General features: G+C 38.0%; 3 protein-coding genes across 5 annotated transcripts; 2 read left to right on the top strand and 1 right to left on the bottom strand.

Annotated features, from left to right (window-relative positions):
- The first annotated feature begins 1,328 nt into the window (after positions 1-1,328).
- Positions 1,329-7,329, top strand: LOC122567551 (F-box/LRR-repeat protein fbxl-1). Of its 3 annotated transcripts, none has more exons than XM_043726222.1 (8): positions 1,329-2,011; positions 4,225-4,424; positions 4,589-4,863; positions 4,948-5,214; positions 5,289-5,658; positions 5,738-5,941; positions 6,026-6,258; positions 6,342-7,329. In XM_043726222.1, the coding sequence occupies exons 1-7, from the start codon at positions 1,901-1,903 to the stop codon at positions 6,159-6,161; spliced, it is 1,563 nt and encodes a 520-aa protein (XP_043582157.1). In that variant the 5' UTR covers positions 1,329-1,900; the 3' UTR covers positions 6,162-6,258; positions 6,342-7,329. The 3 variants fall into 3 exon arrangements, with proteins under 3 accessions (XP_043582157.1, XP_043582172.1, XP_043582165.1); XM_043726237.1 differs by lacking the exon at positions 1,329-2,011 and adding an exon at positions 2,354-2,668; XM_043726230.1 differs by lacking the exon at positions 1,329-2,011 and adding an exon at positions 3,241-4,094.
- LOC122567631 (ras-related protein Rab-28-like) lies at positions 6,973-8,952 on the top strand. The gene is made up of 4 exons (XM_043726403.1): positions 6,973-7,105; positions 7,934-8,119; positions 8,229-8,462; positions 8,542-8,952. Exons 1-4 carry the CDS (start codon positions 7,031-7,033, stop codon positions 8,764-8,766), a joined length of 720 nt encoding a protein of 239 aa, XP_043582338.1. The 5' UTR covers positions 6,973-7,030; the 3' UTR covers positions 8,767-8,952.
- LOC122567546 (hexosaminidase D-like) lies at positions 8,941-13,442 on the bottom strand. Its single transcript, XM_043726209.1, has 2 exons — positions 12,032-13,442; positions 8,941-11,910 (listed from the first exon to the last, which is right to left on the bottom strand). Exon 2 carries the CDS (start codon positions 11,859-11,861, stop codon positions 10,110-10,112), a length of 1,752 nt encoding a protein of 583 aa, XP_043582144.1. The 5' UTR covers positions 11,862-11,910; positions 12,032-13,442; the 3' UTR covers positions 8,941-10,109.
- Positions 13,443-14,576: the final 1,134 nt, after the last annotated feature.

Genomic DNA, 14,576 nt, shown 5'->3' with positions numbered 1-14,576 from the left:
CTTCAGATTATCTTTTTCGCAGTATAGCGAAGTAAATATTGCGATCTATTGCGAAACCCCACTTTCACGATCGTCATTTCGATGATCGATTAACGTATAAACATACACTTTTCTTTACTGCTAGATAACAATTGACTGTCAACTGTTATTACTGATAAGTTTAATAAATACGAAAGCAAAGAGCGGGAAGAATGAACATGACTAACATAACATAACATATTGCTATTGTGCAGTCATATGCAAAGACTAGATTAAATGAAAAATGAGATTTCCATCCGGTAAAACGCGCAATTGCTCGTAGAAGTACATATTATTAAGAAATCTCAATCTATCTAAAATATTGTCTCGTGTACCTTAAATTGTTATGTGCATATATATCTAATAATATTCATACAGCAAATTGCAAACTATTATCTATGTACATACATATATTTATACAAAAATGTTTGACAAGCGTATCTTCTTCAATCGAAACCTACAGTTGGTAACGTAGGACTTTTAACGCCATCTTTATTTACGAACCGCAAACATATGTGTATAGGAACTTAATAAATCTATAAATTTCTATCTTTCTCATTGTTTTTCTGCTTTTCGATAACTTGAAATAGTTAAAAAATAGTATTACGGAATATTGTGATATTTTGTTCTCTTGATATTTGGGAATCATAATGAATCATTTAAAGACACGTCAGCTAGAGGAAAATATTTATGTCGATAAAAAATTATAAACAAACTGGACATAGTTAGTGTACATCGTGCAAGATCTTGTAAGTCACTGTCGGTGTTCGTACATTATGTGGCCTTAATTAATCAAATTGCTAATGGCGCCAAGCCAAATGCTACCTATTTGGCCTGCAATCAAAAAGATATTCAACAACTGTCACGCATACAGGGCGTTTGTCACTCGCAATATTTTTACGGTATATTATAAAAAAATAAAGATAATATAGATTTATATTTTTTATGAGTCATCATTGACACTCCTTATTTGTCTGGCAAATTGTTTGTTTTTGTTAAAGTACATACTGGACAATGAAACGGTCTGTGTTTTACAGATCAAACAGTTATAGAATCAAAGGTTGTTGCGTTTCTTTGTGATCTAACTGTGACTAAAAATAAATACAATGAAAGGGTTATCTGAATAATCCGAAATGGAATTCAACATGTTTTTTGTTGTTGAATTTTCGAAAAGTCCCGCAATGTACCATGACGGCCCTCTGTTGGCTGTGGATCCTTGCGTGGCACAGCTCTCCAGCGAGTCTATTTTAGGGAACGACAGAAAGTTAAGATTATTTTAGTTACATTTTTCACCTCCGATCTAGAACGTAGGGTGCTTAACATAAGAACATCACAATGGTCGACTAGGTTGATTTTCGACAAGCATCGAGGGTTGCATGCGTTCCGACTAACCAACGATAAGTATTTAAAATAACAAAGAAGAAAAAGGATTACTTCGACAAGATTACAGTCATAAGATAATTATGTAATCCAAACGTCAACACATTTTTCGTAAATCGAAGGAAGGACGTCATTAAACGATGGCTTACTCTTCCATCCTCTGTCAGAAAGTATCTACGAAGGAGAACGTACGCAATCTCGATCTTCTTTACCAAAATTCGTATTTTTCCGTGTACTACGTGATGCACAAATCGTTTTTGTGAGATTTCATTCTACGATTTCCTATCGTTCGCTCGAGTGTCATTACGCGTTAAACTAAATCGCAAAGGATATGGTGAAAGTGTAAAGTCTTTATTCGTTCTTTCGTAGCGTTTTCAGTAAATAGTGTAATGTTAGAGTGTGCTGTTTTCGTACGGAGATACATATATATGTATATATAGCCATATAAACCTTATTTTCTCGATATCTGAATTCGTTCTCGATCAACCGATATATCATCGCTATGGATGCACGAAGAATGTCTAACTGGAACGTACTGAGCGTAGAAGCTGCACTTCAACAGCTCAACAACTTTGACGACGATAAGAAGGAGGTTATAAAACGATCGAATACGGTAAATTATCAAAACAGACATTAGCTTTCTTTCTCATAACAAAATTTGTTAAACGTTGTCGCAATAACAATCTTGCATTCTTCTTGCACCGTTTAGAAGAACATCTGCAATATCGTGCTTTTTTATATTTACAACTTGCAAATCAGAATTATGACACGTAGAAGATGGACTTCTTCTTTAGATCGTATTGGTAGGATGTACATACAAGTGCGTTCTATCTATTCTTATCTTTGCCTGATGTCTGCCTGACTGACTGCTTGCCTTTATTTATAACTAATTAAGCTACCACTCAGCTTGAAATGAGTCCTAGCATCGTCCAGTCAGCCGACGAACTCCTGACAAATTGGTTGCCGGCTCGGGACCGTTTCTGAACTCGCGGTGACTCGTGTGCCTGTAAAATATATTGACATGAACGAAGGAACGTTGAACTGTTTTGCGATATTTCTGCATATGACACGGTTTCAATAATTCGGTGTAGATCGAGGAAGGTGTGGTTCAAAGTGATTTCTCCTAGATCGATCGTACAGCACGGTGTAATTAATTGCATTTCCAACAATGAGCACCTGGCATCAGCTGGACGTGGAATTCGCCACGAATGCTATATCTAGAGACGACGTCGGTCGTAGCATTTATCGGAAAAGAATCGCGTCGAGCGTGGTAATTATTTAGTTAAAATATCAATCGATAGTTCTGTTTGATGGAAAAGTTTTGATTCAATTTTGAACGTTTAGCTGGGCAGCTAACAATTTGTCCGCGCAACAGCGTTCATCTTAGTATTGCATAATAACTTTGCGCTTATTTGAAAATAAAAAGATCCTATTTGTACCGGATGAAACCATCTAAGCGATGACGTTATCGATTGCTACTATGAAATTCGTTATCACATCATGTGACACGCGAGATTTCTTGTGATAGAAGCTGAACTTGAACTGAAGTTCAGCGAAAAATGTTGATTGTTAAAAAAAAAAAAAAAAAAGAAGCAGATGTATCGTTTAATAAAATTAGAGCGACGTTTCTATCCATCTTGCTATTTGATCGAAGTACTCGATTTTTTAATATCCCAAACCAATGACATCGATAATCAGGTAACAGAGTCCAAGTGTTTTATCGAGAAACAACGACTCGGATTCTTAAAAAAAAAAAAAAAAAAACATTTTCTTGCAGTACATATATCTTTGTGTAAATACCACGTGTTTTGTTAAGTCTCGTGTCGGATAAGTTCCAAGTCTTACATCAACCAGGCCGTTCTGGCAGATTTCTAAAAAGCCTATGACCCTCTTCGATGAGACAAAATATAATAATGGTCAAGTGTTTCACGACGTCCGCTGAAATCAAAAGAAGTAGGAAAACCCGAAAAAGAAGAGGTGAAATTTTGGTAAACATAAATTTATCAGCAAATAAATTCCCGACTTTCTTGTGTCGATTTTTAAAGAGATGTAAAAACAATTTTCATCGACATTATGTTGCAAGTAAATTGTACAAGCATTGCTGGAAACTCTTTTATTATTAACGAACACGCGCAACGAGTTTCGAACAGTAGCTGTAGTGAGACTCGCGGATATTTCCTAAACTTCACCGAAAATCTGACGTTTACGGGAAACACAAGGAAATGTACCTTGGCTGCAGGTGACGAGTTTAAAATTAAAGCGGAGACGGGTCTTCCAAGTCTTATATTTAGGACGACGCGCAGGCGCGATCCGATTAGAAATCCCCGTCGAAGACTTAGAACTTCTGATTCCTTGAAATCTGCCGTGTGCCGCGATTTTCACGAACCTCCTTCGTCGTTGAATAAATATTTCCGTTTATCTTTACGTATCGGTAATTTTCCGCGCGGTGCAAATTTCAATTCGCCACACGTGGATTAAACGTTCATCGGATCGGATAGATCAACATCCTGTCGATCGAAGTAAGCTCTTGCGACAATATCTTTCCAAGGGGAAACCAATTTTGTGCCTCGAGTACATTTTGAGAAAATAACAAGATGGATCTCGGGGGTGTCGATGTCTGGGGTCAGATCGCCGTGGAAACGTCTCAGATGTTCGTTTCCGAGGGCGGCGTGGTTAAAAGTCGCTTCGCTGGGACAGTAAGTGATCAACTTTACCAAAGATGTGACGAAAGACGTCAACTCGAGTTTGCTTTTTTAATTGCAGGCAGCTGTCCAATTGTTTAACGCGTCTCGTACTAAGGATTATTGTTCTTTCGTTATTTTTTAGACGATAGAGAAGCTACCAGACAAGGTATTGCTAAACGTCTTCAGTTATCTGTCTCATCGCGAAATATGCAGGGTAGCACGTGTGTGCAAAAGATGGCGGCAAATCGCGTACGACACGCGATTATGGAAACACGTATCTCTGCGACCGGAGATCAGCGGATTGCACGTGAATTCTTTGGACAATCTGCTGCACTTGATCAGGTAGTAGATACTTTCTCGATATAATGTTGGCAGGTAACGTTCGCGTCCTAGGTTCACGCCAGAATCAACTTCTTCTCTACTTGCCAAAATATAACTCGTAAACGGTAGCGATATGCTGGATCCACGCAGCCGTAAAATATTAAAATAACATTCTCTGCTAACAGCACGCGTTTTGGAGCTTCGCTGAGGTACATCGAATTGCCGATCGAATTGATCACCCACACGGTTCTTCACGAATTGGCGAATAAATGTCCAAATTTGACTCACATGCTTCTCGACTTCTCCACTGCCATGCAGCTGCACGATTTTTCGGAGATGCAAGCCTTCCCGACTAAACTCAAGTACATGTGCATCTGCCTGTCGGAGGTAATCTTCATGGAGGGCTTTATGAGAAAAATTTACAATTTTATCAACGGCTTGGAGATCCTTCACCTTATAGGTTCGTGTCTACCTTGAATTCCAAGCGAATCCTTATCAAAGCACCTGTTTCAACGAGAAACTAACTACATCTAGAATCTTCTAGGAACGTACGAGAAGGTGGAGGAGGAGGAGGAGGAAATCTACGAAGTGATAAATGTGCACAAATTGAAATCAGCGACCCCCAATTTGCGAGTAATTAATTTATATGGGATCAATTTTGTAGACGATTCACATATCGACGCATTTTCTTCCAACTGCATCCAGCTCGAATGTTTGGCCGTGAATTTCTGTGCCAAGGTCACTGGCTCAACCATGAAGACTCTGTTTCAAAGGAGCAGGAGATTAAAGTGTCTCCTCATGCAGGGAACAAGTAACTAAATATTCATCAACGTGCAATCTTACCTTCGGCAATGCAAAACTTGAAATGTTACGCACCTTTTTCAGATCTCCAGAGCGAATACGTGATGCAGGTAGAATGGGAAAAGTCGAGCATCCAGGAGTTGGACGTTACCGCTACAGATCTGTCAACGGAATGTCTGATCGACATGTTGACCAGAATTCCAGGCCTTCGTTTCCTGAGCGCTGGTCAGCTGAACGGCTTCAACGATAGCGTGTTAAAAGCCTGGGCTGAACTCGGCAATCCTCGGAACCTGATCGCTCTAGATCTGGATAGTTCCGATAACCTGACCGACGATGGTCTGCATAAATTCTTGTCGAGATACGGTCATCAACTCTGGGGGCTCGCCTTATTCGGCATGCCTCATATCACCGATCAACTATGGCAGAGTGTATTACCCATATTGACCAATGCCAAGTAAAACATATTTTTAGATCTTTAATATCTTTAATATACTACGACAAGATACCTCTGAAATTCCTGCATCTTATTTTAGAATTCTTGTAATGGGAACACAGGAGAGGTTAGGCGTGAATATTCACGTGGATCAGTTGATGGACGGAATTGCTAACAATTGTCCAAATTTGGAGCGGTTGGAACTCCGCTGGGACCCAGAGAATCTCCGATTCTCCGACAAAAGTCAGAAGGCTATAGACATACTACGTGTAAAATGCATTAAATTACGGTGCTTAAGCTTGAGGTAATCATACAGCCGGATAATTATATTTGAAGTCGGGCAATAAATAAAATACACTCTATAATTGTAAAATCGATGCGCTTGCAGCGATGGAAGATACTATGAAATAGTAAAGGCCAATTTTGAACGCGCCGACAGACTGACGGTCGTTCGTACGACAACGTGCTGCCGCGTGTCTAATTACTACCTCTTAGCAAATTATAAGGATTTGATTTTTAATTAACTATTACGATATAAATATTTGTACATACGCTGCAGGGATTCGTACATAAATTCTTCCATAAGATACAAGCACCGAAACGAAGAAGCATATCAAGAAGGTAATACATGAAAAGATTAAACAGAGTAGACGCTGAGACAGATATTATGGAACGTATAATTTGTAATAAATTTCTTGTTTCAGCTAGCGAACAACGACGATTACGATAGAACAACGAATCTACCTGCGATCACTCAACTACTTACTCCTGCCCACGAAAGACAGATACATATTTTTTTACACTATTTTCAAGCGCATAGCGTGAGTAGACGACAGGTCGAATTACTTCGACCCTTGAATCTCGAACCGTTTGATATTACCATACCGTTACCTATGTACTATGTACGCTATATATGTATACTATACATATACACCAGCAAAAGAAAAAGGAAAAGGAAAACAAAGAATGGGAAAAAGACTAACTACGTAATCAATGAGAATTATTACGAAAAACCTTGACACGTACAAGTACAAGACCTCGATCCATTATGTCACAGGGTATTCATAATTAATCGAAAGATCGTCATTGGAAAAAGTTTGTCAAGTATAATATCGACGAGAGACAGAGGTACGCACCATAGCTGTTCGTATCGATTATTCGCTAATTTATTCATGCAGCCGTGTAGACGACGACGACGTCGCACTGCCCACGGCCGGTCGGTCGATTCGCTCGATTTCATTCTCTAGCCACATGCCAGACCCTTCGTTTATATATTGCATTATAGTCGACGCAGAACCGTCGTGGCCGACACGACTTTTCGCATGATTCCCGAAACTTTCCGTCGATCGTCGCGTTTCTTCCTTTCGTGCTCCTTTTATCCCGATCTTCCCCAATGTCTGACGTCGAGGAGGACCTACTGGTAAAGAAGCTGAAGATCGTGCTGGTCGGTGATTCTGGATCCGGCAAAGTGAGTTTTCTAATGTTCCCGGTGTTCAACCGGAAGTGTAATCCAAGTCCCAAGCGACAGTGTACTTTTTCTAGTCTTTTGTTTTTGCGTTAATGCGAAGGTAACAAAATATCGATTTGACTTTCGATCGTACATTTTTGAAAGGGTATACACATACGAAACGTCGATGTATTTGATTAAATTGTTTCGAGTTCAGAGTGCCTGAGCTTCGAAGAACCAAGCAACGTATCGATTTATTTCCTCCGTGCGAAGTGTGGTCAGTGCCACAATTAAACATACTTTCGCAAGTATAGAACGTTTTACGTTTATTGCGCTTTACTTTATTGGTAATAACCATTTTCACATCTTCGTCGCACGAAGTGTCATACACTGTCAGCAATGAATCTTTAGCAATTAGAGTCTACAGTCTACGCGTAGTTCGAGCAAAATTAGGTATTCGTGACTCGAGCCGTTTCACGTCTGTCTTGAATTCTTTTCTTCGTCAAAATTCTTTTGCCCAATAACAGGAATAACTTCTAGTTCTCAAACAACTTCTAGCTATTAATTAGCAGGTAAGGATAACACGCGAGTTTCGATCGACGTAGAAATTCCGTGTTATGATCGAATGCCCGAGCAACACTCTACTGATCCGAAAAACCCTTAGTTATTAAGATTACTATGTATATTGATCGACAGTCGATGATTTATTTTAGAATTTTTTTACTTTCGTTTCTTGAAACCGAAAAGCTGTTCTTTAATTAGAAAAGGACGACAGCTTCTCTCTTTCTCTCTCGTCGTAACGATAGAATAGCAATTCTGGATAACTGAAATTCAAGGATCCCTGTTTAGACGAGCATCGCTCAGAAATTTTGCAATAACGAGTTCACGAGACAGTACACGCCAACGTCTGGAATCGACTTCTTCCTGAAGAACGTCAGCGTTGGTTTTTATAAAAACGTTAATCTACACTTATGGGACGTCGGTGGTCTTGCGTTACACGGGAACATGCTGGACAAATACGTCTTCGGTGCTCATGTAAGAAAACGGAATGCATCCGACATACGTTTCAGTCGAAACATCATTTCACAAAGAAAAAAATCTAGATCAGCTGTTCTTCTACAGGAGGAAAACAAATATTTTTCAGATAATCCTTTTAGTCTACGACGTCACTAATAGCTTCAGTTTCGAAGTTCTGGAAGAATGGATAGATAAAATCAGAAAATTGAGCGATAACTACGAGGAAACACCACTGATGGCCGTAGTTGGTAACAAATGCGACATGGAACATCAGAGGACGGTGAAAAAGGATCGAACACACAAATTCGCCGCAGACAATGGATTTCCGTCTCACGATGTTTCCGCTAGAACCGGTGAAGCGGTAAAATATTCTTTAAACAATAAGAGGAGCAATATCCTGTACTTCCTTTTTAAAAAAAAAAAACTGGTTTTCATTTCAGGTCTCTTTGTGTATAGTGACCTTAGCTGCGCAAATTTTGGGTGTTCGATTAACGAAAACAGATCAGGACTATCACAAGCCAATAATAATTGCAGAAATAGGCGACACAGTGGACATGAGCACCATTCACAAGGTCGTGAAAAGGATCCCCACGAAAAAGCAAACTCAAATACCATTTCATCCCCATTTACCTGGTTCAAAGTCGTCAGTTTGCCTGCTACAGTGAAAATTACCATAAGGAAGAGTGGTTTTTGCGATACAATATTTTTGTCGAACGTCAAGGACGGTTCACCTGTACATAAGACGTCCATACGAATATTTTTCGCTACTTTCTTACCGTACATAAGAGATTACTTATACTTTGAGGGGCCAATGCAATAAACCACTGGTGTCTTCGTAGTAGATTTAAAAACAAATTTATTTATTGATAAAATCTTACTACTTGCGGTAATAATGTTAATATGGATCGACGTAACAATGTTAAAAATACTTGTACAATAATAGTAGCATCGTTCGTTACAGTGATGTATATACACTGTTGATTGAGTACATGCCATAGATTTGTATTCAAGTCCTCGGTAATTTTATCATACATGTATAAATGCTGGCGAGAAAAGATCGTTCAATATTGAGAGTTAATCCGTGAAAAAAATCACGGGATAAAGGAAGCTCTATAATCGCATTTAAACGTCGTAAGATTAAATAAAACAAATATAATAAATTTTTATTCGCGTTTTAAAGACCGAGAGAAAACTCGTTCGTCCATATTAAACGACTCGCAGATGTACCTCTATTTTTATAAATTGTTGATTCACAGGTTCTTTTCTATAACTAATTGTTAATGGCACTAATCATGCAAAACTATATGCAAAGAGAAAACAAATATACAAAACAGAATGCATACAACGGAAGAACACGTCATTTAACAAACAAGAATGAGTAAGATCGCGGTGTATGCGTATTCTTAGAACAATTAGCTTTGAATAACATAAACGTAAGATGCCCGTCGGAAGTGTTAAACGGTGAAACATGTTAATAAATAGCAACTAAGTTAGTGGAGCCCTTTTCATTAGGAATTAGTGACGTAACGATTCAGAAGATGGAATAATTAATCAACGTTAGGATCAATTTTTAAATTAACACTGCATCGAAACTATATACGATATTAGAAATTCAAACTTTAAACCCATATTCTAGAAGTGTTAGTTGAAAAACTCTAATTAGTTCGCTCTTCGAGTGCACGAATTAAGATCAGTTTTCATTGATCAAGTGTTCAATCGAATGTTTGTTAGACGATTCGAAGAAGGAAAAAAGGAAAACTAATTTACGGACGGTGCAGTCGATAGAATTTGATCACCCGCTTGAATCGAGATATAGAGTATATTCTATATATTTTAGACATATAACGTGCAAAATTATAGTTTTGGTAAACTTTATATACCATCGATTACTCGTCTCTTTATAAAACAAAGATGCTAAGTGTCTCGATTAATACATCGCTTCTTTTCTTTACTCTAGTGCGATCTTCAGTCTCATATTACACGTTATGGAAACTATTCATTTATTAAACTATAAGATAGGTTTTGTTAGTGGTCTTCTTGGCCATACGTTCTTTTCTAAAATCTTTTCTTTAGCCTCCCATAGTTGAGTGAATTTCTCGTTCAAAGGAGCGATATACGTTTCTATCCATTCTTGTATAGTATAATTGTCATATATGTATTCCATAGCTGTTCTAATTTCTTTTTCAATATACTTTATCTCCGTCTTGTGTTTATCCAGTTCTGCAACCGCTCTTTCTACGTGACTAGGATTTGAAAAAGAATATTTTAAATTGTACGGTTTCAACCATCCCTTAAATGTGTTATCCTCTTCCATTTTACTAACTGCTTGAGTCAAAGAATACAGCCGCAATATAGCAGCATAAATAGATACACCGTGATAACTACATCTGGTCCAACCGTATTGAGGTTCTGGAATACTTAGAGAAATGATGCCCTCGCACTCTAGCGCTTGTAATACTGAAGTAGGTACTTCTATCGGAAATCTACATAAGTCTGGAGCTTGCAGGATCGCTAAATTTACAGCAAGCGAGGGTATAGCAGATGGCAGAAGTTCGCACAGTACGCTAAAGTGATCGTACCTTTGCCACCCTGTTAATATCGCACCCTTAAATTTAATTTCGTTAGAATATTTATTGATAATCTCCAACCAACGCTGATGATTTTCCATATGATAACCAATATCGGTATAATATCTATCTGGAGCAGTAGCACCTTTGAAAGCTGTAGCGAGCCAGACATCTTTCCAAACCGACGCATAGTTCTTCCACAATTGATCTGTCAATGATGCTCCAGGATCGGTGGTATATTTCCAAATAACAGGCTCTACCAATAAATGCAAGCCTCTGTCTATTATTTCATCGGATGATATTTCTCTAAATTCGTCGTCCCACATAAGAACAACAAGATCTGGATACTTATTTTTTATATATTTTGCCACTTTTGAAACATGATCCAGAAATAATTGTTTCTTGCCCCACTGTCTTTTAACCATTGTATCTAGGCATCTAGAACATTCTCCTATCTGATAAACTTCATCAGCTCCAATATGCAAATGCTTTATATCAGGATGTGCTTCTACTATTTGGTCTATCATTTCGTATATCAATGGTAGAGTTTTGTTGTAAGTAGGGCATAAAACTTGCGGGTACCTCGAAACCTCTCTATAGTCTTTATATTGATCTAACTTGAGAACAAATTCCATATGACCGAAAGTTTGAATCAATGGTATGACTATAAGCTTATTCTTACTGGCTATCGTTTGAATTTTTGCAATGTCCTTCCTAGTATAGCAATTTCCTGCACTGATATTTTGTATCGCTCCTTCAAAAGGAAACATGTCTTCGTATTCTATAAGTATACCAGTGGCACCTAAATTTTTGAGCAAATTTAGCAGGTACTTGTAATAACTTGCCTTTGGAGGAGCTCCTTTTAAATCTAAATGCACGATTTTATGTCCCTTAAACAGGGGAACTGTTTCTGCGTGCAATCTTTCATAATTAATATCGTTGAATAACTTTCCTCCTTCACTTTTCAATTTTCCCATTATTTGAGCCTCTATTTGTTTTTTTCTGGCAATGCTAAGAGGATTCTCGGTCAGATCACTCAGTGGATAAACCTCTTCGATCTTAAACTGCGGATTTAATTTATTGGTCGTGATGTCCTTGACCTCATTATCGAGAATATGATAAATAACAATCAACAGAGTAAAACTGATCATTATGGTGATCATTAAAGAGGCTCTGCCTCCTAGTCGTGTCATGATTGTCAGTCCAGCAGAACATCAAGATTGAGTCACCTTATTATTACTTCTGTTTAAACAAAGTTATTATTATTTATAACACGAGTTGATTGTTCTTTCCAATGAATATCGGCACTTGTACTTGTAAAGCAACGTTATGTTGTTTTTAAGCTCGCTCAAGTTGAACTTACATAATATGGATTTGTCATCGGAAAATAATGTAATATTATCTAATTAATTGCATTTGCAAAGAAACGACACCAGTTCTTTTCCTTATCACAGATTAATGACAGAAGGATAGAAACAATAAATCCTCGTTACTGCTATATAGTGATAAACGCTATCAAGGAGCAGGCTGGGCAACTGTACACGATGATAAACGCCTGCTAATATAAATTGTTATAAGATATTTTATATTGGTACATTCATCCCGTTGGATTGTTTAACTTATAAATCAAACATTTATATATAATATATATATATCTCATTTAAATTGAAATTGAAACATCGTAGGAACATTTCAGACTTTACAATGTGTATTTTTATGCGATTGGATGTCACGTTATCGAAAATACGAGAAATATTCCCTAAACTATATACATTCATGTTTCTCACTGCACAGAATACTTGCAAGATTCATTACACTTAACTACTAATTACTACAAATTTGATAAAACTTTACAGTCTACAATAATATATCTATAAGATAATCAAGAGACAATGCATATAATTTGATAAACATCATCTCAATATCTTCTAGAACGAACTACGTACATGTACATATATTATTATTGACAAAGAATTATAAACGAATAATCCATATTTATGCATCGTGAAATTTCGTGAGAAGAGAAGATATGAAATCAGGGCTGCCACTGTCACGAGCTTGACCTATAAATAACAGCTCGTCATTCTGCATCGAATTTACTTAATGAGATCCAGCAGAACCATGATAATTTGCGATGATGTTGAATCAAGGCATGCCCCTGGCACACTCTTACGTCGCAATTTCACTTCGGCTCTTCAAACATTCTTTTTCATTTATCGTCGACTAACATACGTGTGAACAAAGTACTCAATGTGTTCGTTTAATTTACGGAGAAAATAGGCGCATTGATTAGGCGCATAAAATGCAGAACGAAGGGCGTGAAACCAAGAACGAAAATAGAGTTCTCGTACGTTTAACAAGAAAAGAATCAAAGACGAGCGAAACCGGAGAGGCTCACAGCCGTGTAATCGAATCCTTAGTAGCGAAATCTTAAATCCTAGTCCTTTATCTCGTTTCCAGTTTCCGCGAACTGTGCATGACCACCCGTTATATACTTAATGAACGTGACTCACATCTCTTTAGTTATGACGAGAGTAGGGGAATAATTCTAGACAATAAAGCTGTTTAATGATGCCACTCTACGGAAGTTTAAACCACGCGCTTGGAATAACGCGCGTTTTTGCGACCTTAGCGATTCCAACTTGTTATAACATTTATCGTAGCCAATTTTATATGCCAATTGTACTCGAAATTTTTAATTATTGCCGTTGCGTCTTTCGTACAATCCGTACACGTGAATAGGTTAAATCAGATTTATCATCAAAAGTACAGGAGTAAGGATAGTTCTTCCGAAAAACAAATAGTACATATTCCCTGAACAAGATACGACACATAAGAGGGAAAATATTTGTCCTCGCGAGAAAATATTATCGCCAGTGTTTGAAGAGAAAGTCGGATTTTGAATTACGCCGTTCCTGCGCAGTAGATCGTCGACGCTGTGCAGTCAGCGATCAATAAACGTACACGGAGGAATGGAAAGCTATCTCGAGCCCGTCATTTTCCTCCTAACATTTTAGGCATAAAAATAAACGCTACGATCGATGTAAATCATTTTTAAACGACGCGAACGAGCTTCTTCGAAAATTTTATGATAAGTACAGATTCTCCGAACTGGAGCCCACGAGAGATGTTTTTTCGAGGCACGTTTATCGGTGACAAGAACGAAAAAAAACGCGGGGTCGATTGTATCAAACGAATGTGTTTAATTCTCTCGCATTTACATCGGTTCGAGTCTCGAAGGCGTCGACGCGCTTTCATAGCAACCGAACCGAGACAAAGACTCGGCTTCAACGATTATTCAGAAATCATGACTCAAGTCCACGTATGTATGTAGACGCTGTATCTATGTTTGTACAGTTTTTTTTCGCAAGTATGCATGCAGCTGCGTGACAGAAAAAACAAGCGTATCGCAGGGGAACCGAGATCATTGTATCGTTTAACTAATGTACCTGACATATGCATACTTTGACAACTAGTGCATGATATCTGCATCTGCATCTGCATCTGCATCTGCATTGCCGACCAATTAAATCGAAACTCAAGAGGCAAAACCCGTGCGTCGAAACAGAAGATTAGCAGTACGCTCGAGTTAAAGAAACGTCTTCTTTATTGCCTCGTATCCTTGAATTAATCCTCATAATTTTATCAATCGTAGTCTTCGGGTAAAATTTATGAAACCTGCTGCTCGAGGAGCACCGAAATCTGTTATTCGTCGCGGTATGTATAAAGTACACATTTGCTGTTTGTCAATGTCGATAACTCGAGCAAATTCTGGTGAACGAATTCGATGATTATTTCGATTATTAAGCGAATGTTACGTGTGGAGCAGAGACGCGTGCCGTTGCACATTCTCTTGGGGAAATTTTTGATCGTGGGCATATGTACCTACTTGCACGGTTCCGTACGGA

This window comes from Bombus pyrosoma, linkage group LG1 (assembly GCF_014825855.1).
Source record: "Bombus pyrosoma isolate SC7728 linkage group LG1, ASM1482585v1, whole genome shotgun sequence".
NCBI lineage: Eukaryota > Metazoa > Arthropoda > Insecta > Hymenoptera > Apidae > Bombus > Bombus pyrosoma.
The sequence above is the reverse complement of the archived record's forward strand: the minus strand, read 5'-3'. Positions and strand labels throughout refer to the sequence as shown.